The 26,060-nt window shown below is 45.2% G+C and overlaps 1 protein-coding gene across 3 annotated transcripts in view; it reads left to right on the top strand.

Annotated features, from left to right (window-relative positions):
- EEF2KMT (eukaryotic elongation factor 2 lysine methyltransferase) overlaps positions 1-26,060 on the top strand; it is an 83,773-nt gene that overhangs the window by 5,459 nt on the left and 52,254 nt on the right. For all 3 annotated transcript variants that reach the window (XM_077448818.1, XM_077448819.1, XM_077448817.1), the window contains exon 2: positions 15,420-15,513. In XM_077448818.1, coding sequence (XP_077304944.1) covers positions 15,430-15,513 — 84 coding nt within the window. In that variant the 5' untranslated portion in view covers positions 15,420-15,429. The remainder of the gene's footprint in view (positions 1-15,419; positions 15,514-26,060) is intronic.

Raw genomic sequence — 26,060 nt, 5'->3', positions numbered from 1 at the left:
CCTCCTCACACACCGATCGTGTGTGAGGAGGAGATTGCGGTAACATCTCGTTACCGCATACAGTGTACACCAAACATACTGATTGCCCCCCCACCCCCCCCCCAATAAAGAGGACCTGTCACCACCCCTCATAGTACCTGTCAATCACAGTCCATCAGAGTACCTGTCACAGTCCATCAGAGTACCCGAGTACCTGTCCCAGCCCATCAGAGTACCCAAGTACCTGTCCCAGCCCATCAGAGTACCCGAGTACCTGTCACGGCCCATCAGGGTACCCGAGTACCTGTCACGGCCCATCAGGGTACCCGAGTACCTGTCACGGCCCATCAGGGTACCCGAGTACCTGTCACGGCCCATCAGGGTACCCGAGTACCTGTCACCAGGCCATCAGAGTACCCGAGTACCTGTCACCAGGCCATCAGAGTACCCGAGTACCTGTCACCAGGCCATCAGAGTACCAGAGTACCTGTCACCAGGCCATCAGAGTACCCGAGTACCTGTCACCAGGCAATCAGAGTACCCGAGTACCTGTCACCAGGCCATCAGAGTACCCGAGTACCTGTCACCAGGCAATCAGAGTACCCGAGTACCTGTCACCAGTCCACCTGAGTACCTGTCACCAGGCCATCAGAGTACCCGAGTACCTGTCACCAGGCAATCAGAGTACCCGAGTACCTGTCACCAGTCCACCTGAGTACCTGAGTACCTATCTCCAGCCCATCAGAGTACCCGAGTACCTATTTGCAGCCCATGTCTCATAGAATATACGTTGGGGTGTTTACTTTCCAAAATGGGGTCATTTTGTGGGTAATTTCACTGTCCTGGTGGTCCAGGACCTTCAAAAGTGTGATGGGTAGGAATGAAATAAGATGTGTCATTTATGCTCCTAGAACGCCTGAACGTACTACTTCAATGTTTGGCCCATCTATGTGGCCAGGCTGTGTAAAAGTCCTACACATGTGGTATCGCCATACTCGGGAAGAGTAGCAGAATGTATTTTGGGGTGTAATTTTTGCTATATACATGTTATGTGTTAGAAATATCTTATAAATTGACAATTTTGTGTAAAAAAAAAATGCGTTTTAATTTTTTTCCACATATTCCAAAAACTTCTGGAAAAAAATTAACCATTCAAAAGACTCATTATGCCTCACAGATTATACGTTGGGGTGTTAGCTTTCCAAAATGGGGTGATTTTATGGGAAATTCCATTGTCCTGGTACTCCAGGGCCTTCAAAAGTGTAATAGGTGGTTGAGAAATGAGATGCGTCATTTTTGCTCGTAGAACGTCTGAAGGTACTACATCGATGTTGGTGCTCTGTATGTGGCCAGGCTGTGTAAAAGTCTCACACATGTGGTATCGCCGTACTCGGGAAGAGTAGCAGAATGTATTTTGGGGGGTAATTTGTTGTATACATATGCTGTGTGTGAGAAATAACCTGATAATATGACAATTTAGTAAAAAAAAATAAAAAAAAATAAAAAATCTTCATTTTGCAAAGAATTGTGGGAAAAAATGACAACTTAAAAAAACTCACCATGCTACTTACTTAATACCTTGGGATGTCTACTTTGTAAAAAGGGGTCATTTGAGGGGTATTTGTACTTTCCTGACTAGTTAGAGTCTCAAGAAATGAGATACACCTGATGTACTGAAGGCCTAAACAGAAGTGATGAATTTTCAGTGATTGGCACCATAGATTGTAGACTCTATAACTTTCACAAAGACCAAATAATATATACTAATGTGGGTTATTTTTACCAAAGATATGTAGCAGTATAAATTTTGGCCAAAATTTATGAAGAAAAATTACTAATTAGCAAAAATTTATGACAGAAACGAAGAAAAAGGCATTTTTTTCACAAAATTTACGTTTTATTTTATTTATAGCACAAAAAATAAAAAACCCACTAGTGATTAAATACCACTAAAAGAAAGCTCTATTTGTGTGGGAAAAAAGGACGCAAGTTTCATATGGATACTGTGTTGGATGACTGAGTAATTGTCATTCAAAGTGTGAGAGTGCTGAAAGCTGAAAATTGGTCTGGTCAGGAAGGGGTTGTAACTGCACTGTACTGAGGTGGTTAAATCAGGGCTTGACAAATTTGCTTGGAATCTAGGAGCCAGCTAAAAAAGTTAGGAGCCAGGTTTTTTTTTTTAACGGACAACAGCTTTATTTTCAATATAAAAATTAACCAATCTTTAATTTAACGTAGAAAGACAACTAGAACCAAACATATATAGGCATTTAACTTGTGTAGGTAATGAATATATTCTGATGTGGCACCAAGTGTTTAATGCAATGTCATTTTTTTTCACTTGGCTTTTTGTGGCCATGAATATGCCTTGTACTTTTGCAATTAAAGTACCAATGGTCAACAGCCTTTGCAGGATCAAAATCCTTCACTGATGGTCCATTCATGTTGGTCATCAACAAATCACCTAAACTTTCTTGCTGCATTACAGATCTGAACTTATTTTTTACAAAGTTCATCAAGCTGAATCCTCTCTCACAACATGCGGTTGAGACATGCAAAACACACACTATAGACAACAAGTTTCCCAAAACTGGAAACTTGTCTGTGTTGGAGAGTGCCAAATCCAGAAGTTCACACAGTTTCTTTCCTTTTCCAAGAACTTTAAATTCATACCACTCATTGTGGATTGCATGCATGCATTTATCATGCATTTCAGGCATTAAAAGTTGTTTCTGGAAATGCTGAGCCAATATTGTGATGTCATCAACACCATAGTCCTGTAGTGATTTTCCCGATGGCCAGGCAAAGGTATCAAACACTGCAGTGGAGCGTTCAATATTCCTTTGAATCAGAAATCGCTCTTCTAGGTATTTTGCACCATACTGAATCAATTTGTCCTTTTCATTTTGGATCAAAGAAGTTACAGTATTGCTGAGTCCGTGCAACTGTACATCTTGATACTGTCCTTTGAGTGATGTTCCAGTTAAAAATCTCTCCTCATATTTTTTTGGCACATCTTTGAGTGCTTTTAAAGAAGAAATTGTGTTTTTCACATGCAACTCAATTGTGCTTAAGAAAAGCTCTTCCCTTTGAAATAAAAGGGAGAGGTTCTTAATAATTTCTAGATAGTCCAGCAGAAAATGGAGCATGTGAACAAATTTAAAATCAGTTAGTTTTTTCAACAAACCATGTGCAACTGCAGAAGCACTGTCTTTTTCTGCAGCAACACCTTCAAGGTGGACCGTCACACATTTCCAATCTTTGACAAGTGCAGAGAGAGCACTGACTTTGCTTGACACCCATCTTACATTATGCAAGTATTGAAATTTCTGGATTTTTTCATGAAAACTTTCAGCTACCTGCTTTAGCTGTCGCATTCTCTTGGGTGAATGCTGGTAAAATTGGTACAGCTTCTTTAAAACCGAGTCAAGGTCATCAATACATTTTCCATCTTTTACAGAGCTTAATACACTTAAATTTAATCGGTGTGCAACACAGTGAATGCCAATTACATGGCTAAGATTTTGACGTACTTTTTGTACCAGTCCATTTTCAGCTCCAATCATGCTTGCAGCACCATCTGTACCAATTCCAATTAGCTGGTTTGAAAAAAGCCAATCTGAAAGACCATGTGTCTTCAGCTCTTTAGTGATGGTTTCTAAGTACCCATCTGCAGTTGCCATTTCAAGAGGTAAGACTGATAGAAATACTTCTTTGATCCTATTGTTCTTGATGTATCTGACATACAATATTAATTCTTCCACTCCTCCTTTGTCAGTTGATCCATCTAGCATCAAACTAACATATTTGGCCTCCTTTAGCTCGCAGATGAGTTCTTTCCGGATTACAGTTGCAATATGTGAAATGAATTCCTTGCATCTCTTGTCATTTGCATACTCCTCTCTCACAGCAACCCCTAGTTTCCCTGTCAGCTCTAACAAACCTTTAAAGTCTGTATATGGCTTGTTGTTTTTTGCAATATAATAGGCCACATTAAATAGAACTTTCATGTGGTTGAACATCCCTTGGTCCATTTTCTTAACGCATGCAGCCAATGGCGTAGCTTCTGGAGCCAACAGGGCGTGTTTGGCTTTTATGCATTTGTCATGCTGGAGTGACTTTCCATGTTTTTTGAAGGTCTCCAGTTTAAATGGTCCTGAAAACCCTTTCACAATCTTGGATGTGTGGTCAGCAATGCCAGGGAAGGAGGCACAAATCTCACATATGGCTATGCCTGTATTATGGTCAAATTTAAGCCATGTGAGTTCCTTGCACCAATCTTGTTTAAACTTCCTTCTTCCTTCATTTTGAGGGTGACTTGTTGAAGGGGACTTCTCTGCTGGTTGTTCTTCTCTTGTGCCACTTGATTCTGCAGTAACATGTTGCACTTCACTTTCTGAACAAGAAGTCTTTGCAAAGAAATTTGTCATCCGCAGTTGCTTGGCATCTTCTGGTGTCACAGCTTTTGCGGCACGTTTCATTTTTTCTGAATTCCCAAACAAAGATGGTTTTGTTGAATTCCCAAACAAAAAAGATTTAGTACACGTTATTACTTAAAGTGCAGGGCCACCCTGAAAAAAAAAAATACATAAAAAATTAGAAAAAAAAAAAATACATAAAAAAAAAAAATGAAAAAAATATATTTTTTTTAACTTACCAGAAATGCCTGTTGCTAGGCACATTGTCCTAATCTGCCTCTTCCTTCTCCGTGGAGATCTTCTATCTTCTCTCCTCCGTGCGGTGTCTTCTTCTGGGTAATGGGTTGCGCTGTGTTCTGGGAACTGTGTGTCCCAGAACACAGAGCGACCCATTCACAAAGCGCTGCGCAGTAGGAAATGGGCAGTGAAGCCGCAAGGCTCCACAGCCTATTTCCCTTAGCCAAAATGGCGGCGCCGAGGGACGGGTCAGCCTCGAGCGGCCGACATCGCGGGTGCCCTGGACAGGTAAGTGTGCTTATTAAAAGTCACCAGCTACAGTTTTTGCAGCTGCTGACTTTTAAAATTTTTTTTTTAAAACCGGCCCTCCTCTTTAATGGCATAGTCTCCAACATTTTAAATCTTAATATATATTTATTCTTTAAAAGCAAAGCACTCCTTCTCTTATGTAGCCCTGATCTGTATCTTTACAGATGCTATTGACATCTCAAGTGACACTAATACAGTGATCAGTGATAATATACACTGTCACTAATGATGACACTGGGTAGGAAGGGGTTAATACCAAGGGCAATCAAAGGGTTAACTATGTTCTTAGTAGCGTGTGTTTACTATGTGGTGCTTTTAACCACTTGCCTACTGGGCACTTAAACCCCCCTCCTGCCCAGACCAATTTTCAGCTTTCGGTGCTCTCTTTGAATCTCATGAATTTTACATGGTAATACATGGCACTGATGACACGTGACACTAATGACAGATGGCACTGATGACACGTGACACTAATGACAGATGGCACTGATGACACGTGACACTAATGACAGATGGCACTGATACGTGGCACCGATGACACGTGACACTGATAACACGTGACACTAATGACAGATGGCACTGATGACACGTGATACTGATAACAGATGGCAGGTGGCACTGGGGACAGGTGGGCATGTGTGTTTCAGTGTGTTAGTGTTCACTCATGTTTCACTGACGCTGCAGCATGGAAGCTCTCACTCTTCACAAGCTGTCTCTGTGTGAGGAGGGAAAGACGGCGATGAGAGATGATCTCATACGTTTACATATGAGATCACCTCTTGTTGGACACACTGTTCGAGTGCTAAATGGCTGCTGTGATTGGCCATTTAGCATGATCTGTGATTGGCTGTATCCAAGGGACACGGCCAATACAGAACTTCCCCGATGCGTACCCATGTCAGCGTGCAGAGGGGAAGTAAACAGGAGGATGTCCAGGGACGCCTTCCCGGCAATTGTGTCCGCGCTGTAGACATCTTTCGTCTATAGCGCGGGCACGAAGTGGTTAACAAAAGAATGTGACTTTTATTTCCGCCATGTTCCCGCTTATTAAAGGGGTTCTGCACTCATAATAAAACATTTGCCCATTCTGTTGCCTCTAGTTAATATATTTTCATAATGCCACCTGTTTTTTTTTTTTTTTGGATTCACCTACCTTTTGTAATCTTTAGTAGTTTATTTTTAAACCCCTGCGGCGATGGGCGGTCTCTTGCGGGGATCAGCGTCATTTCCTGCTGAAGCCCGCACTGTCTCCTGGGATCTCGTTCATGTAATCCCAGGAGACATTGCGGCTAATGCACCCGACATCTCGCGAGATTTCGGGTGCTACAGCCGACATCTCGCGTGATTTCGGTAATTACAGCCGAGATCTCGGCTGTAATTAACGAAATCACGCGAGATGTCGGCTGTAGCACCCGAAATCTCGCGAGATGTCGGGTGCATTAGCCGCAATGTCTCCTGGGATTACATGAACGAGATCCCAGGAGACAGTGCGGGCTTCAGCAGGAAATGACGCTGATCCCCGCAAGAGACCGCCCATCGCGGCAGGGGTTTAAAATAAACTACTAAAGATTACAAAAGGTAGGTGAATCCAAAAAAAAAAAAACAGGTGGCATTATGAAATATATTAACTAGAGGCAACAGAATGGGCAAAGGTTTATTATGAGTGCAGAACCCCTTTAACGTCATATCCCCGCTAAGGGTTAGATCAGGTCCGCCTGAAAAACTGACCGGTGAACCTGATCAGACAGCCCTTGTGAAAGGGGTCAAGCAGGGAGGATTACAAATAATATTTTTTTTTTCCTTAATTAAAATAATTTTTTTTTTTTACTTTTTACAAAAAAAAAAAAATGTGTGTGTGTGTGTATATATATATTTAAATTAATAAATAAATTAAATTAATAAATAAATTAATAAATAAATTAAATTAATAAATAAATTAAATTAATAAATAAATTAAATTAATAAATTAATAATATATATAATATAATAAGAAGCCATTTACCAGCCACCACACTCACCGTTGGGCAAAAGGCGCCAGATGACGCCCGCAATCACTTCCTTCTCTTCTTTGAAAAGGAAATGGGCGGGCAGTGAAAAACCAGGGAGGGAGCTTCACTCCATTAGGAATTAGCATTATTGGAATAGGGTGTAATTTCTACATCCACCACAAGATGGCGCCAGACTACCGAAAGATTTTAGTAGGCCGCAAAGCCGCGGCCTCAATTACTGGCCGGCGCGGCACGATGGAATTGCGCGGCGGAGTTCGGGGTCCTAATGGAGACAGGATACCCCAGCAGCGTTGCCCCAGTCGCCAGGACACGAAATCTAGGCACAAATGCGACCTGGCGACCGGGGTTTGTCGAGCCCTGGGTTAAATACCATGTGACAAATAGTCCGTGAGTAAATGGAATAAAAAATTAAAAATGAAGAAGGTGAACAAACTGGAAAGTTATAAAAGTTAATAATGAATATTAAAAAAGGAAAAAATGTGATAAAAATTGCTTAAAAAGTAATGGTAATAAAAAATAGTGAAAAAGTAGTGAAAAAATTATTCTGTGAGTGTCTTTAAAAAGGGGGGGGTGACTTCAACTGCTGTTCTCAGTGCTCGGTGACTGCTTATGTAATTGCTCTCCCCAGAGGTATGGCCCCATCCGGGGTGGATCAGCCTCCACAGTATAAGCCACTGTGTTGCTTTCTGGCTTTTCTCTGCTGTGGTCCTGGGAGTCCCTCGTTCCTCCGTTGGTATAGCGTGCCACGTTATATGCAACAAGGAAGAGGCTATACCGATATGGGTTTTTCTCTGGCCGATGCCGATATTTATAAATCATGGTGGCCGATAGCCGATATATGATGCCGATTTTTTTTTTTTGGGCCGATATGTTAGGCCGATTTTATTTTATTTATTTATTTTTTTCCTTTATTTATTTTTAATCCACCTTGATCTAACACACCTTTCCCACTGGGGCGTTTTTCAGGCGCTTTTGGGCTAAAAATAGCGCCTGTAAAGTGCCTGCAAAACGGCTCCCCTGCAGTCTGTGTGAAAGACAGAGTGCTTTCACACTGAGGCGATGCACTGGCAGGATCTTAAAAAAAAAGTCCTGCAAGCAGCACGTTTGGAGTGGTGTATACTGCTCATCCACCACTCCTGCCCATTGATATGAATGGGCACCACTGCCGAAGCGCATGCAATGCGATTTGGCAGCAGTGCTTCATGGGCGCATTTAACCTCTTGGCCGCTAGCTGGGTTATATGTGCCCCACTAGCAGCCAAATAGCACCGCTAAAATGATGGTAAAGAGCCGCTAAAACTTGCGTTTTACCATCAATGCCTGCCCGCTCCAGTGTGAAAGCAGCCTTCATAAGTGATACAGAAAATGTCTTACATTTAAACATTTATTAAACAAAACAAACCTCCAATCAGTTTACTTGTATGTATGATTTAGATAAAAAAAAAAAAAAAACCTATGTATTAAATAAAAACAGGTAGTCAAAACTTTTTTGGACGAAAAAAAAAATGGGCTAACTTTACTGTTTTTATTTTATTTTTAAATAGTGTATTTTTTTCCCCAAAAAATGCATTTGAAAGACCTCTGTGCAAATGCCGTGTGACATAAAATATTGCAACAACCGCTATTTTATTCCCTAGGATCTCTGCTAAAAACATATATATAATTTTTGGGGGGGTCTAAGTGATTTTCTGGCAGAAAATACAGGATTTTTACTTGTAAGCAACAAGTGTCAGAAAAGAATTAGTCTTTACATGGTTAAACTGAGAACTTCTACACACAGAGATGACTTCATTCATTCAGTGTAAACATTGTATCATTTAGTTCTTTTCTTGGCAGCCTGCCCAGAGAGGAGGAAAGTGTTTCTATGATGACTCAGGCAACTTACACTGACTTCTTGGGGCCGGTTCACACTGCGGGCGATGCGAGGCGACACCGACTTGCCTCGCCGCGACCTCAGCGGCGATTTGCAAATGACTTCTGTATAGAAGTCAATGCAAGTCGCCCCGAGGTCGCCAAGAAGTAGTACAGGAACCTTTTTTCTGAGTCGGAGCGAGTCGAGTCGCTCCTCTCAGAACGGTTCCATTGTACAGAACGGGGGCGACTTGTCAGATTGCGGCGAGGCAAGTCGTGTCGCCTCGCATCGCCCGCAGTGTGAACCGGCCCTTACAGAAGTCATTTCAAAGTCCCGCTGTAGTTCTAAATCGGCTTTTTATCAGCATAATCGGCCGATGCAGATTATTTAAAAAACGGCAAATATCGGTCGACCTCTAATGGTGTAGTACGTTTGCAAAATGAGGTTTTATTCATATGAACTTAAAATTACTCACAAACATTCAGTACAAATTCGTTTTCTTATGTTGCTCGATTTTAAAAGTCCCGCTCGGCTGCCTCGCCGTCTAAGCAAGAGGTGTACGCTATCTGGCCATGCCCTACGCGTTTCGTCATTCAGACGTCATCTGGAGCGGCCATCTGCATACACCTTGGGGTTTTCAGGCAGCAACAAGAATTTATTCTCTCTCGAATACTTACCGTGTTTCCCCGAAAGTAAGACAGTGTCTTACTTTCTTTTTATCCCCAAAAGCCCCACTATGTCTTACTTTCGGGGTATGTCTTATATTGGAATAAAAATTGTCGAATTGGACCTGATGGACCACGGAAAACATTACTGCTGCTCCCGCGGCCTCCACATCCCTCCGCTCATCCCGCTCTAACCGTCCGCATCCCGCAGTTAAAGGGGCACTGACAGCTAAAAAAACTGTGTAAAATGTGTTTTTTAGTGTATATGCATTTTATGCGCTACAGAAGAGGACTACAAGTCCCAGCAAGCAAGGCTGCACTGCATTACAGAGGAGGCCTACAAGTCCCAGCATGCAAGGCTGCACTATGGAGGACTACAAGTCCAAGCATACAAAGCTGCTATGCTCAGCAGAGGAGAACTGTAAGCACACACAGCCCGGTATGTTGGGACTTGTAGTCCTCCTCAGCTGCATTTTGCGGTTACAAGAGCTGCAGAGAATCTCTTCACACCCCCCCTCCCCCTCCCCCTCCTTGGTCTCTCTCTGTATGCACTGACCTTTTTCCGGGAGGGCACAGAGCCAGTGACACCTGTCAGCAGTGATCCGGGACTTGGCACAATAATCCCCTTCTCTGTGGTTGCGTCGCGCCGTTCTGATCAGTCTCGGGCAGCGGCTGTCACTCACAGCCGAGCAGAGTGAAGCCGCCTCCCCCTCCTCTTGTATGGCTACACAGTGCTGTCCATGAAGGAGAAGGAGGGGGAGGCGGCTTCACTGAAGCCGCCTCCCCCTCCTCCTCCTCCATACACAGCACTGTGTAGCCATACAAGAGGAGGGGGAGGCGGCTTCACTCTGCTCGGCCGAAACTGATCAAAACGGCGCTGTCTCTTCAGTCGGAGGGGGAGGGCGCTGGCCTGGCACCCCCCCAGGGTGCGGCCCGCACCCCCCGCCCCACTCTTAGTACCGTACGTCACTGGAGGCGGCAATACCCCCGTGTTTCCCCGAAAGTAAGACATACGTCTTACTTTCGGGGTACGGCTTATATTAGCCGACCCCTCTGAAACTCCCGATACGTCTTACAATCGGGGGTGTCTTACTATCGGGGAAACACGGTAGGGGTGTGCAGCTAGCTCATTTTTCATTCATTTATTTACATTTATGCACTTTTTTCCTCCTTACGTTCTGCATACACCTTTTCCTTTTATATAGGGTGTAGTGTTCCAACACGCATGCGCGGAAACTCCGCCGCCATTTTTGTTGAGGGAATGCCCTCTGTTAGCGTTGATGTTAATCACGCAAGGCAAAACAGTTGATTGCTTACTGCGCCTGTGTTAAGCCTGTTATCTATTGCCGAAAGAAGCGTTGGACACTACTCCTGTATATATAGATTCTGTATATCGGGGACTCTGTTGTAATCGGTGTGACTTGATCGCGGGACATTGTCACTGCGCCCCAGGCGATTCAAATCCGCTCCATAACACACGGAGATTGCCGCTCTGATCTAGCCATAGACAGGCTGCATGTGACGGGCACTGGTAAGGCTGCATTGATCTCTTGTATCATGTCTGCTAGGTGCACCAAATGGAAATTTTGCTAATACTATTAGCAGTGGGTTTAAGCTTAAGTAGAGATTGCAGACATGATACAAGAGATCGTTAGAAACTGCAGACTGCATTTTTCTTGACCCAAAAAGTGCCAATAATGGCCAACAACAAATTCATATTAATTTAAATTGATGATATTAATTAAAAAGTCGAAATATAATACAATTCTATATAAAATATTTTTTAAAAACTGTCATTTTCGGTTTACGGACTAGTGTATGTTTTCATTTTGGTACCAAAATTTCCATTCTGTGCACCCCTAGTTAATAATTGTTACACAAATTAGGGCACGTTGACGCTGAGGCGCTGCGGCATCGGCGGTAAAGCGTCGCTATTTTTAATGCCTGATAGCGACCGAAAAAGGATTACCGTATATACTCGAGTATAAGCCGAGATTTTCAGCACCTTTTTTTTAGTCTGAAAGTGCCCCCCTCGGCTTATACTCGAGTCACGCAGATCAGGTAGGCAGACGGCGGCCATTCCACTATTCAAAAGCCGCGCCTCCCTGTCTGTGATAGGCGGAACACTCAATTTCCCAGCAGTCAGTGTTCCGCCTATCACGGACATCCGCTCATTCTCATACTACGGACGAGGATGAGAGGATGTCCGTGATAGGCGGAACACTGACTGCTGGGAAATTGAGTGTTCCGCCTATCACAGACAGAGAGGCGCGGCTTTTGAACAGTGGAATGGCCGCCGTCTGTCAGAAGAGGAGGAGAGGTGCGGCATGGCACACAGAGGCTGCAGAAGGCAAAGAGGCTGCAGATTGGCACAGGTAGGCTGCGATGGACACAGGGAGGGACGGGACACAGGGAGGGACACAGGGAGGTATGCAGCTGCAGATGGGCTTTGTTGACCCTCTTTTCCACTCTTTTAAGCTGTAACAGTAGCTGCTGCATGTCTCACCCTCGGCTTATACACGAGTCAATAAGTTTTCCCAGTTTTTTTGTGGTAAATTAGGGGCCTCGGCTTATATTCGGATCGACCTATACTCGAGTATATACGGTAAAAGATGCTACTTGCAGGACTTTTTTAAGTGCCCTGCCAGCGCACCGCTCCAATATGAAAGCCCTTGGTCTTTCACACTGGAGTGACAGAAGAGGCGATTTGAAGTCGCTCTTTTTAGCGATATAGTGCTTGTAAAGCACTTCAGTGTGAAAGTAGCCTAAGCGTGTGCCTTAAATTGCCTCCAGCATTGTTCCTGCCTCTTCTTGCTGTAGGCCACCATTTTGTTGAAGCCCAGAGCCGTCACTTCCTTATTGGAAACTCCTCTCCTTGGTCTCGAAAATGTTTCTGCAATTAAGATATGTGCATCTCTAGCCTTCAGAAATGAATGGTGTTGCGCTGCTCTCGCTAAAAAAAAAAAAAAACCTACTCCCAGCCTTGATTGTATGTCTTGGCTCAGTGGGGAGAGGGGAAGGTCGCAGTAACTGACTGTACTCAGGTTCACAGCTGCAGATGGTAGTTTTTTTTTTTTCAATCCGTGTATGGCTGATTTTTAACTCGTTTTCTTTTCCTCCTTCCTAAGCTGTGTTCCCTCCACACAGTCTGTGTCATTCAAATTGCTTTCTTTCCCCTTCAGCAACAGTAAATCTTAAAGCTGTCATCTGATCCTCTTCTAGTGGCTCTGATTTTAGGCACAGTGCCGAGAATAGACAAAAACTGAGCATGTGCAGAGCAGGGGGAGACAGTGTATTACTGGATTTTAAACTGGACACTTTTATTGTGTTATATAACTATACCTGCTAAAGGGGCCAGCCAGAAGTGATCGATCAAGACTTAATTTTCTGACTAACGTTCCACTTTAAAGATAACCTAAACCCCTCTATACTTAACATCCAAGAGAACTGCCATCTTGTGACTCTGATCTGCAGTTGACATGGTACTAGAGGGGGGAGTGAGAACCATGCCTGGACAATAAGTATAATGTGATCGCTACTGCTGTCAGAATTGAGAAACCTCAACTAGTGCCGTGTACATACGACTGGACTTTTCGATGGACTAGGTCCCACAGTCTTCCTGACGGACTTTCGGCGGAGTACCAGTGGACTTTCTGAATGAATGGACTTTAACACACACAATCACACCAAAGTCCGACGGGTTTCGAACGTGATGACGTACGACCGGGCTAGCATAAGGACGTTTATAGCCAGTAGCCAATAGCTGCCCTAGCGTCGTTTTTTTGTCTGTCTGACTAGCATACACACAAATGGATTTCTTGGTCCGCCGGGAAAATTTTACCGTATATACTCGAGTATAGGCCGACCCGAATATAAGCCGAGGCCCCCAATTTACCCCCAAAAAACTGGAAAACTTATTGACTCGTGTATAAGCCGAGGGTGAGACATGGCTGTCCATCCCTGTGTGTCCGTCCATCCCTGTGTGTGTGTCCGTCCATCCATCCCTGTGTGTGTGTCCATCCATCCATCCATCCCTGTGTGTGTGTCCGTCCATCCATCCCTGTGTGTGTATCCATCCATCCATCCATCCCTGTGTGTGTGTGTGTGTGTGTGTGTGTGTGTGTGTGTGTGTGTGTATCCATCCATCCATCCCTGTGTGTGTGTGTGTGTGTGTATCCATCCATCCATCCATCCCTGTGTGTGTGTGTGTGTGTGTGTGTGTGTGTGTGTGTGTGTGTGTGTCCATCCATCCATCCATCCCTGTGTGTGTGTCCGTGCAGCCTTGTGTGTGTGTCCAGCCTACCTGTGTCCCGAGCCTCCTCCGTCCCGAGCCTCCTCCGTCCCGAGCCTCCTCCGTCCCGTGCCTCCTCCGTCCCGTGCCTCCTCCGTCCCGTGCCTCCTCCGTCCCGTGTCGTGCCGATGGATCGCCGCTCCAGGATCGCCGCTCTTCTCGGCGGCCATTCTACAATTCAAAAGCCGCGCCTCCGCCTGTGATAGGCGGAACACTCAATTTCCCAGCAGCCTGTGTTCCGCCTATCACGGACATCCTCTCATCCTCGTCCGTAGTATGAGAATGAGCGGATGTCCGTGATAGGCGGAACACTGACTGCTGGGAAATTCAGTGTTCCGCCTATCGGAGGCGGAGAAGGAGGCGCGGCTTTTGAATTTTAATGTCCGCCGTCTGTCTGCTCGATACGCTGATCGAGCAGTCAGACAGCGGTGACTCGAGTATAAGCCGAGGGGGCACTTTCAGCCTCAAAAAAGAGGCTGAAAATCTCGGCTTATACTCGAGTATATACGGTAAATGTGTTCTATTTCTAAAGTCCACCGTATTTTTGGCAAGGAAAGGTCCGATGGAGCCCACACACGATCGAATTGTCAGACGGACTTGTTCCGTCGGACCTTTGCTGTCAAAAAGTCAGATTGTGCGTACACGGCATTAGACGTAGCTTAGCAGAGTGACAGTGCTGTGAGGAAAGGAAGCTATTGATGTTTTTGTCTGTTACTTGGTGACTAATAAAATGTTGCCGCTGCAATTATCTAAAGTGTTTGGTGTGTGGTATATATACTTTTCCATAATGAGAGTATTCCCCATATGGGCTATCCAGGTGGCGGTGTTAGGTGGTAAGGTTGAGTTCCATCCCATCAATATAATCTTCCTGGCCTGAAATAGTGCTCTTGAGACTACGATCCTGGTCAATTCCTCGGGAAACGCATCCTTCAGGACCCCCAGCAAACAACATAGAGGGTCCACGGGGATTGTCATTTGAAACACTCAGTGTACAAAGTACTCACAACCTCGCTCCAATACCTATGAAACTTTGGGCACCTCCACAGGACTTCAATATTTCTTTATTTAATTTTTTTTGTCATGTTTTCATTATACCTGTATACACCACACATTATACTTCCCTATTAAGGGAGCAATCCTCTGCAGCAGTCTTTGCTGTGTAATTCTCTGCTGTTTCCAAGGATAAAGGATGATCCCTCAGTAGAAGCAATCATTCCAAATTATAGGAAAAAGAAAATAAGCTTACCATTGCATGAAATCTTTTAAAAACAATTTCCAGTTTATTTAAAATCATTCCACTCATGTTTTTAAAGTGTCACAATTGACAAGCATAAATTTGTAGCCAGGTGGGCTCTGGCATCCACTCCTCCGCAAGCAACAACCCAGCTTATCCAGATGACGACACCTAAATCCCTGCCCTACATGTTTCGTCACTCGTTGTCTTTCTGGTGAAACACGTAGGGATAGCTTCTGTTCAATAGGGAGAGCTGCACTCTAGATCCAGCCAAATTTTGATCCATGTATAGCCAGCTTAAGACAGGAAGTGCAATACTGGCTTGATTGCAAGGTGAAAATAAAGGGAAAAGAAAACAAATGCAGCCACCACATCTAAGAATTTCCATAAATATGGGTCTAACATATTCCTTTTATGTTTACCTAGATATATCTGTATGGACATTACAGAGAATACATTGTGTGATGCATTCCAACGCTACTTTTTCTGCTGCAGGCAGATTGGTTCTTTGCCATGGCAGGTAAGTGCTTCTGTTGCCCCTGTTAAATTAACTGTTGCAATGTTTAGCTGTAGCACTAGAAAATAAAAGAAAGCACCAAGTTGTATCTAAAGCCAAAACATTTTCTCCTCTTGTCAAGATTGTTGTCACTCAAATTGATAAAATCCAGACATTGGCAGTTGTCACCAGCTCAGCAATAGAGCAGCAAGCTTCCAATTAAGACATTGGTTCTGGTGATTACTGTCCAAGAGGGGATTTCCTTTCATTTGCAGTTTTTGTGTTTCCTGGACATGGACAGGAGGTAAATGTAAACCCCTAAACAAAAGCTATGTATATCCCTTTTCTTGTACCTCAATGAATTGCACTGGTAAGAAAAGGAGAACAATTAGAAGCAATCAATTTTCTGATGTTTATGTACTTTGGTTTAACTAGAACATGTACAGAATGCAGGATGACCTCATTTTATATAGACCTATGATAGTCAACTTACTAATTATAAGGGACCACAGAAGGCCACACAATAGCTTATTATGACCACAGTGGTCACGTGAGAACAATCAGGTCCCACTGGCTGCAGATCTTTAGTCAGAACTGGGAACTGAGAGTTGTCTTTCGCAGGGAGCGAGTGCACTGTCAGCACATAAATATCAGCCACCCAACGACACATATGAGTGGCATGTGAGCGATAAAGCCCACCCTTTCCTACCGCACATATGTTAGGTGGTTGTAGGGTTATTATGTGGTAAAACAGTATGTGTCTTTTAACTTTTAAGTCCTTCAGCAGTCCATTTTCAGATGGGCAGTGTAACTGCTTCCTGACCGCCTCACGCTGATATACGTCGGCAGAAGGGCACGTACAGGCAGAATCGCATACCTGTACGTTGCTCTTTAACCACTTAAAGAGGAAGTAAACCCTGTTTCCGTGCAAGGGTAAAGCATAATGGACTACTATGCATCGCATAGTAGTCCATTATGTGTCACTTATGTGACACAGGAGCCATCAAAGTCACCGGTGTCCCCTTGTGTACGGAGCCTCCATCTTGGTGGGTCTCGCTGCTCCGGCGCTGTCATTTGACGGAGCCGCGATGACGTCACTCCCGCGCATGCACACGGGAGCCGCCACATGCGGCATATCGCCGTTAACAGCGGCACGCTCAGTGCGCCTGCATGCCGCTGTCTTTTGGCAAATATCTCCTAAACCGTGTAGGTATAGGAGATATTTCTTGGACCTACAGGTAAGCCTTAATCTAGGCTTACCTGTAGGTCAAAGTGGTTTGTAAGGGTTTACAACCACTTTAAGGACCAGGCCTCTTTTTCAGACTCGGTGTTTACATGTTTAAAACAGGTTTTTTTACTTAGAACCCCCAAACATTATATATTGATTTTTTTTTCTAACACTCTAGAGAATAAAATGGTGGTCATTGCAATACTTTTTTTCACACTGTATTTGCACAGCGGTCTTACAAGCGCACTTTTTTTGGGGAAAAAAAATCACTTTTTTGAATAAAAAAAAAACAGTAAAATGAGTCCAATTTTTTTTATATTGTGAAAGATAATGTGATAATGATAATGTTCGCTTCTGCGCGCGAGCTCGTCGGGGCGGGGTGTTTTAAAAAAAAGTTTTTAATTTTTATTTTACTTGATTTTATTTATTTTTATACTGTTTAAAAAAAAAATGGATCACTTTTATTCCTATTACAAGGAATGTAAACATCCCTTGTAATAGAAAAAAGCATGACAGGTCTTCTTAAATATGAGATCTGTGGTCAAAAAGTCCTCAGATCTCATATTTGGACTTAATTCAATAAAAAAAAAAAAAAAAAAGTAATTTTAAAAAATGACATTGAAATAATGTTCCTTTAAGAGGTATGGGCGGAAGTGACGTTTTGACGTCGCTTCCGCCCTCCTATGGTATAAAGACGAGTGGGGGTCATCTTAGCCTCACTCGTCTCCATACCCAGCAACATGAAGGACCCGATCGCCTCCGCCGCTACCGATGGCTCCGGTTAACATTCTCACTGCCAGTGTCAATTACACAGGAATCAGTGCATTTGTATAGCACTGATTGCTGTAGACATGACAATGGTCCCAAAACTGTGTAAAAAATGTCCGCCATAATGTTGCAGTCACGATTAAAAAAAAAAAAGATCGCTGCCATTTAAAAAAAAAAAATAAAAAATTAATAAAAATGCCATAAAACTATCCCCTATTTTTGTAAACGCTATAACTTTTGCGCAAACCAATCAATAATCGTTATTTCGATATATATATATATATATATATATATATATATATATATATATATATATATATATATATATATATATATATATATTTTTTTTTTTTTTTACCAAAAATATGTAGAAGAATATATATCGGCCTAAACTGAGGAAAACATTTGTGTGTATATGTATGTATATGTGTGTGTATATATGTATGTGTGTGTGTATGTGTGTGTATATATATATATATATATATATATATATATATTATAATATATTCGGAGCCCTCCGCTCTAAGAGATATGAAAGAACACATAAACACGTCACAAGACTAACAACATAAAATAGACCTGAATTGTGCCCTTGGTCTGCTGTAAGGTAAGCCCTGGTGAGCTGGGCGGTGAGCCCTGGTCTGCTGGGCGATATGCCAAGAGAAGGCCGCAAAAGACTTGGTTTAGGGAGGTAATTATTAATTTATGTACAACAAGACACTACGGGGCAAAGTTGCTGAAGGCTCATGACATTTCCACTTGTGGATTGGAGATGTATCGAATAAAGCGGGTGGATTCCCACCTGCCCATCTTTGATCGCGTGGACTGGGACCCGTTTCGTGAGGCTGCTGATGCTGCTCCAATGCGAAAGAATGTCCAAGAAAATGACCTGGCCTAATTTGCTCAAAAGGAACCTGATGTGACTAATGAACTGGTTGCTGCCTGGGGTACTAATCGGGAACGGTAGTAATGGGCTGTCCTGCGAGGGATCAAACATATGGGCCAAAAATTGATCTAGGATGGACACGGGGCATCAGGCTTTGAGAGTTTGGAAAGGTTTGATGTCAACCCTTGGACCAGACTATTGTGTTTTGGACACCCTGAGGAGCAAGATGAAGTAAGTCTGGCGTGTGAGGTGGCGCCTACGTAACACTTTACAACTGGGATGGTGACAGTATTCACTGGGGCGTAAGAAGCTGTAGAAAGCCAGGTAGATGGCTGCTTGAACGACCAGGCTGAATTTAGCCAAAGGGGAATGTGACAGGATGAAAGACACGTCTCGGAATATGGCGCTGGTGACGGGTAGCCGTTTGATACCGATTTGGGGTCATTGCCTGTGAATACCACGCAACATGGTCTTGACCGTATGGGCGGCAAACAAGACGGTTCATTAGGATCTCATAAGGGGATGAAATACTGGATGTCAGCTGAGTGGGGTCTAAGGTATTGTATGACAATGCCAACTGTGTGTGGTGGCATAATATGAAGACCAGGATGTGATGGAGAACTCTTGGTATTGCTCTGGGGTTTGAGGCTAGTAACCTGACATGCAGTAGAACCTCTAGGCTGCACGGTAGGCCTTCAGGGTGTTGAGATAATGAAAGATTAATAAGGCAGGTAGCGTCGTGAAAGTGTTGTTTGAATCCGAGGTTAGCTACGACCAGTGTGGGATAAGAGACATAGTCGGGTCGGTTCCAGGTTCCTGCAAAAAATAACGAAGCAAAGTTAACGGGTAGTACGTCGGCCAGATTATTGCGTTTGTCTGGGATGTGGACGCATAGGACGTTAGATTGGTTCTGTGGGGATAGTGGCACCAGCCTGCGCAGGAAGGCCACGATGGCCAGCTACTAGGACCTCCTTTATTCATAATGACGGCTGTGGCTTGGTTGTCTGTGGCGAACGTCACTGTTTGTCCTGCCCAGTTGTTGCACCAGACTTGAGCTGCTGCGACAATGGGGTAGAGGTAATACAAAGAGGAGGACTAACTGAACCCAGGAATCAAGAGGATTTCTGATGGCCATGGCCCTATAAACCCAAGTTTGGCAAAAAATTGAGGCGAACCTGTGGAGGCTGTGGTGACCATGACAACCTGAGATGAAGAGAGAGATGCTGAGGGAATACACATTGGCATGCCATTCCAGTTTGTGAGAAATTCGACTCCCATGGGCAGATCTGCTATAGCTGGCACATCTTAATATAAGGGTTTAGTCAGGGTCTTTACCTGGAAGAGAAACACTAAAAGGTGGGAGGTAAAGGATCACCTTGAGTCTGGCTGCTGCCTTGGCTGAAAATGAGCGGTGATAGTCAAAGGATGGGCACCCTGCGTACTTGTGACCTGCTGCATGCAGATACGGGTCCAATTCTACCCTCCTGTTGGGGTTGCTCTGCCTAGCATGTCTCTGACTGTCCCCAAGGCCAGCACAAACTCTGTGACAGTGAGCTTGCAATTAAGTAAAGGGTCTCTGGCCTTCAGGATGACGGAGACATCTCCCCGCGAATATGACTTGTTCTAGGCCAAGTTGTGTACTGCTATGAGGAGGGATGCTGAGTTAACGTCGTTGTCATCCAAGATGTCCTCCTAGATGCCCTGCTAGGACAAGGTGTGCAGGGAAGACTATGGTGCAGAAGTTGGGTGTATCTGTAAGTGAAGGTACGGGAATGACGGTGGTGACTGGAGCTGGTAGGGGCACGGCTGGGTGTACCTCCAGGGCTGTCACTCTGCTTGGACTTCGGCGACTGCTGTTGACAGTGTGGTTACCCAGGAGTGCAGCTGAGTAGTCGCAAAGAAGATAGACTGAAGTGGTGCCTGGAAGAGCTGCCACTGGCGGTGGAAACAGTAGCCTAAAGGCTTGATTTCCTGGCTGCGGCAGGGTAGGATTTACTCCTGCGACACCGTTCTGCTATGAGTTTTTTTTTTTAATTGGTCCAAGCTCTTGTGAGACTGTAAACCGCCGCTTGCTGAGCTCGTAAAGGGTGATGGCAGGGCTGAGGCAAAGTCCTCACTGTCTGCCTGCGACATGGCGTCAACTAAAAGCAAGGGGGGGGTGCGTATGTTTGAGGTAAGTTGCAAAGGTAGGAGGGGATAGTTGCGTTTGGGTAGATAAGATGAAAGGCGGAAGGAAACAAGAAGAATAGGACAAGGAACGACAGCCATAGTGACAGTTGGTTTGCGCTCGAGCGCTGTTGAGTGTGACTTTAGAAAACTCAAAGGAATGCGTGACAACCGAGAAGAGCCAGGAGGTGACTGGCTAGGTAACCGATAGCTCGGGTGTCAGTCTGAGCTCGGCACAGACTAATGAACCAGAGCGCCCCAGGGCGGACTGGGGTGGGTAGCTGAAGTCTGGTATACTAAGTAGGAATGTTGCGATCTGTAGTTAATTGACGTGGGTTCGGTCTACTAATGCTTGCACTGCCAGCAAGTATGGAGATTAGGCGACCTTGTCTGCGTATTGAAGGCTTGTGCTTCGAAAACAGAGTGAAGTGCACAGAAGTATTTGACAGTTACTAACGCCTCAGGAGCAGGTCAAATTCTGTATGTGAAATAAAAATATGTAGTGAAAGAGTGTTGCCGACTAGCGCACGACGATGTACGTCGACAGAATGGCACGGGCAGGCAAATGGGCGTACATGTACGTCCCTTTTAAATTTGCCGCCCTGCCATCGGGAGCGCGCCACCGGCGGCACGGTCCCGCGCTGGTCGGGACCCCCGTGAGTCCGGTCGCGGGACCCGCGGACTCGATCGCCGCGGGCATCCCCGCGATCGTCTCACGGAGCGGCCAAATGAAGAAATGTCGTTTTAAACAGCATTTCTTCATTCTGCCTAGCAACTAGTGACGCTGATCTCTGCTCCATGTGATTGAAGCAGAGATCAGTGTTCACTAAATGAAAGCCCACACCCCTAGGAACACTTAATCCCTACACTGCCACCCACTGGTTAACCCCTTCACTGCCAGTGTCATTTACACAGGAATCACTGCATTTGTATAGCAGTGATTACTGTATAAATGACAATGGTGTCAAAAATGTCCGATGGGTCCCCCACAATGTCGCAGTCACAATAAAAATCGCTGATCGCCGCCATTACTAGTAAAAAAAAATAATAAAAAATTATTAATAAAAATGCTATAAAACTATCCCTATTTTGTAAATGCTATAACTTTTGCGCAAACCAATCAATAATCGCTTATTGCGATATTTTTTTTTTTTTTTTTTTTTTTTTTTTACCAAAAATATGTAGAAGAATACGTATCGGCCTAAACTGAGGGAAAAAAATGTTTTTGTTATATATTTTTGGGGGATATTTATTATAACAAAAAGTAAAAAATAATGAGTTTTTTTCAAAATTGTCGCTCTATTTTTGTTTATAGCGCAAAAAATAAAAACCGCAGGGGTGATCAAATACCACCAAAAGAAAGCTCTATTTGTGGGAAAAAAAGGACGTCAATTTTGTTTGGGAGCCACGTCGCACGACCGCGCAATTGTCAGTTAAAGCGACACAGTGCCGAATCGCAAAAAGTGGTCTGGTCTTTGACCAGCAAATTGGTCCGGTCTGAAAGTGGTTAAGAGAAAGGGGGAATCCCATTGAACTAAACACCTGACTTTATGCCCTAGTTGTGAAGTTGACTGGTTGGGGTCGAGAACTGAGTTGACCTGGAGCCTGTAGTAAGGTGACATGAGAATTTCGTTTTGACAAGGGGGATTGCAAAGAGCTGTTTGGGGCAAAGCTGGCCCCCTGGTGAAGATGCAAGCCCTCGACAATGGGGTTTTTTTTTTTGGGAGATACTGTCCAAACCTGGTGCAGGGTGGACTAACTGGTGTTCTAACTGGCCTAAAAAGGTGGCAGTTTGAGCCACTTGCTGAAATGCTTGCAGCGATTGCAAGAAAGTGGCCTTATTTGAATTATGAGGTGAGAATGAATGAATGGATGAATGAGGTGAGCAGCTGTGTTGCTACTGGAGATGAGTGGCTGTATTAAGCTATTGCAGAGATGCTTGCAGCGATTGCAAGAAAGCAGCTTTATTTGTATCTATAAATTAAATTATAAGTGTGTAGGAATGAGGAGAGCAGCCGTGTTGCTACTGGAGATGAGTGGCCGTATTGAGCCATTGCATTGATGCTTGCAGCGATTGCAAGGAGCTTTGTTGAAAGGCGAAAGAAAAGGTTATAGAGGAAATGTGATTATGTAGGAATGACCGTGCGCAACACTGAGCAAATTGGTGGAGAGAATTGTGTATGATCATGTATGGATAGACTGAGCAAGTCAAACATAAGTACTGCTGAATTCGTACAGTCGATGTGACTAGTTTGAACTGGGTTATAGCTATGGAATAGTCTGCGAAAGATTTGACTCATTTGAGTCGGTGATGCAACAGGATTCGGCTTGGTTGTTAGAGTTGCGTTTGGCAAGGACTGGAATCGTTGCGCCGACTAGACTCGAATCCTCCGTAGATGCGACTGAGAGGCTCGTATGTGGGATCCAACCGTATCGCTGAGGATATGGATGGGTTCGGATTGATTGAATTGTGATGGTAGCTGCCCCTGCTCTACCGTTTCAGGTGACTCTGACCAGGACTGTTCAGACAGTGAGGATGAGACCCCGTCCGGGTCTGTGCGCGACAAAGCGCTTGTTGGAGCACTTATCACAGCTGTGCGTGATACCCTGAAGATTCAAGAGCCGGCAGATCCCTCTGCTGATCTAGCAGCCCCTTTTGGGTCCTGTAAGCCAGCCATTCACCTAAGGTGTTCCCGTATCTGACTTATTTTGACAAGTTCATTTACAAGGAATGGGGTCGACCGCAACGGACCTTTCCGTTCCCGAATACATGGCAGTGCGTTGGCCCTTTGAGGAGAGCCTTCTCAAAAAGTGGTTGTCTCCTCCAGTCATGGACCCCCCAGTATCCAAGTTAAACAAAGTAACCACGATCTCGGTAGAGGGGACTCCTGTATTTAAGGATACCACAGACAGGAAGGCCGAGACTGGGCTCGTTCCTTGTTTACGGTTGTGGGGTCAACCATGTGAAAAGTACTGGCATCAGCACTTGTGTCGCAGACACTAAATGAGTGGGCAAAACTGTTTCACCGCGATTTGGGAGAACAGCAGGCTTCTCCTGTCTGCGTGGAACTAGCAGACCAACTAGTGCATGGCCTTAAGTATGTTTGTGACGTGGCCCTGGATACCCTCCCTCTGTTATCCTGGGCTTCAGTGTTGGCAGTGGTGCTGAGGTGCCTGATTTGGTTGGAATGCTGGTCTGCTGACCAGGCATCCAAAAAAGCCCAGACGGATCTTCCCTTCCTGGCAATTGGCTCTTTGGAGCCTCTTTGGATGACATTATTAAGAATGCCACAGGTGGTAAGAGTACTCTACTCCCACAGACCAGGAAGGCTAAGGAGCCACGCCATAGGCAATGGCCCTCTTTTTCAGCTCACAAACTGCTTTTTCGTCCGCCCGAGCTTCGGCTAAACGTCCCCAGCCTGACAGGACAACCACGGAAGGACAGAAACGTCCCTGGAACCGCAAGCCTGCGAACAAAAGTGCTACCGCATGAAGGTTTGCCCCCACCCGGGTTGCCTTCTGCAGATTGCAGCCAGGTGGTCCTCCCGACTGTCCGACCAATGGGTCTGTGATCTGATTTCCTACGGCTACAAGATGGAGTTCTCCCAGCTCGCCAGGAGGCCCTCTTGGGGGCAGTAAGGGACCTGCTGAATCGCGGGGTGATTGTACCTGTTCCGGACACGTTTCCAGGGGTTCTACTCAAACCTGTTTGTAGTTCCCAAGAAGGAAGGGGTACGTCCAAACTTGGATCTAAAAGCCCTCAATCACTTTGTGAAAGTGCAGAGGTTCAGAATGGAATCAGTTCACTCAGTAGTCACTGCACTCCATCAAGGGGACTCCCTGGCGTCCTTAGACATCCAGGATGCGTACCTGCACATACCCATATGCCTCCGGCATCAAAGGTTTCTGCGATTGCAGTCGGGGAAGCCCACTACCAGTTTGTGGCTCTCCCTTTTGGTTTGGTATCAGCCCCCCGAGTCTTTACCAAGGTATTGGCTCCTATGTTGGCGTTGCTACGGAAACGTGTGATCGTGATCCCGGGTTACCTAGACGATCTCCTCCTGAGAGCTTCTTCTGCCTAAGCCCTTGTACACACGGTCGGACATTCCGACGGAAAATGTCCGATCGGACCATGTTGTCGGATAATCCGACCATGTGTGGGCTACATCAGACTGTTTCCGTCGGAATATCCGACCGACAAAGTTTTACAGCTGGGCTATAAAATTTTCCGTCAACATGATCCGATCGGACTTTGTCCGATCATTTGTAGAGAATTCCGATTGGACAAAGTGCCACGCATGCTCGGGTCAAATTCCTAGACCAAAGCTATTGGCTACTTGCCTGAACGTAGTCCCGTCGTAACTAAATAACGTCATCACGTTCTGAACGATCGGATTTTCCGACAACTTTGTCCGACCATGTGTATGCAACACCAGTTTCGGACAAAATCTGACGGATTTTACACTGTCGGAATGTCCGACCGTGTGTACAAGGGCTAAGAGCTAGAAGAGGATGTGGCGATCACCATGCAGACCCTGCAAGAATTTGTGTGGCTGTTGAACCTAAAAAAGTCGGTGATAGTACCGACTCGGCGTTTGGAGTACCTAGGCTTGCTGCTGGACTCCAGGGAAGCGAGAGTGTTTCTCTCTTCAGACAAGCTGTAGACTCTCAGAGCCGCGGTAAAACTGCTGATGAACCGCAAGTGGTCGTCGCTGCACTCCTGGTTGGCCTCCTTCAAGGCAGTACCATATGCCCAGTTCCACACCAGAGTCCTGCAGAAGGAGATCTTGACAAAGTGGGACAAATCTCCGTTGTCCCTGGATCGACAGATCCAGGTGAGCCAGTCAGTCAGAGACTCACTGATCTGGTGGCTGAGGTTCCCGGTGCTTCAGTCCGGGAAGTCGTTCCTACCTCTGAAATGGACGGTGATCACAACAGATGCCAGCCTAATCAGCTGGGGTGGAGTGATGGGAGTTCAGTCGACTCGGGGCCTCTGGTCGGCAGAGGAATCCAAGTTGCCGATCAATCTGCTCGAACTGAGAGCGATCAGGCTATGCCTCCCCACATGGTCAATGAGACTGCAAGGGCGTCCGATCAAGATCCAGTCAGACAACGCCACTGCTGTGACATATGTCAATCACCAAGGAGGAACAAGAAGCTCGGCCAGCGCACAGGAGGTCAGTCACATACTTCGGTGGGCAGAGCGACATGTACTGGCCCTGTTGGCCATTTACATCCCGGGTGTGGAGAACTGGCAGGCGGACTATCTAAGTCGTCCGATGCTGCACCCAGGAGAATGGGCATTGCATCTGGAGGTGTTCAGGCTACTGTGCTTGCGGTGGGGCACACCAGATGTGGATCTTCTGGCCTCCCATCTCAATCAGAAGGTGCCGAGATTCGTGTCCAGGACAAGAGATCTGTGGGCCAACGCATCAGATGCGCTGGTGGCTCTGTGGGATCAGTACCAGCTGATCTATGCCTTTCCTGATCTGAAATTGTTACCACATCTGCTCCGCAGAGTGG

The sequence above is a fragment of the Lithobates pipiens genome, unplaced genomic scaffold, assembly GCF_037356315.1.
Source record: "Lithobates pipiens isolate NorthernLeopardFrog02 unplaced genomic scaffold, aLitPip1_a1.2 Scaffold_22, whole genome shotgun sequence".
NCBI lineage: Eukaryota > Metazoa > Chordata > Amphibia > Anura > Ranidae > Lithobates > Lithobates pipiens.
Note: the sequence above shows the minus strand (reverse complement) of the source record. Positions and strands in the feature narration are given on the sequence as shown.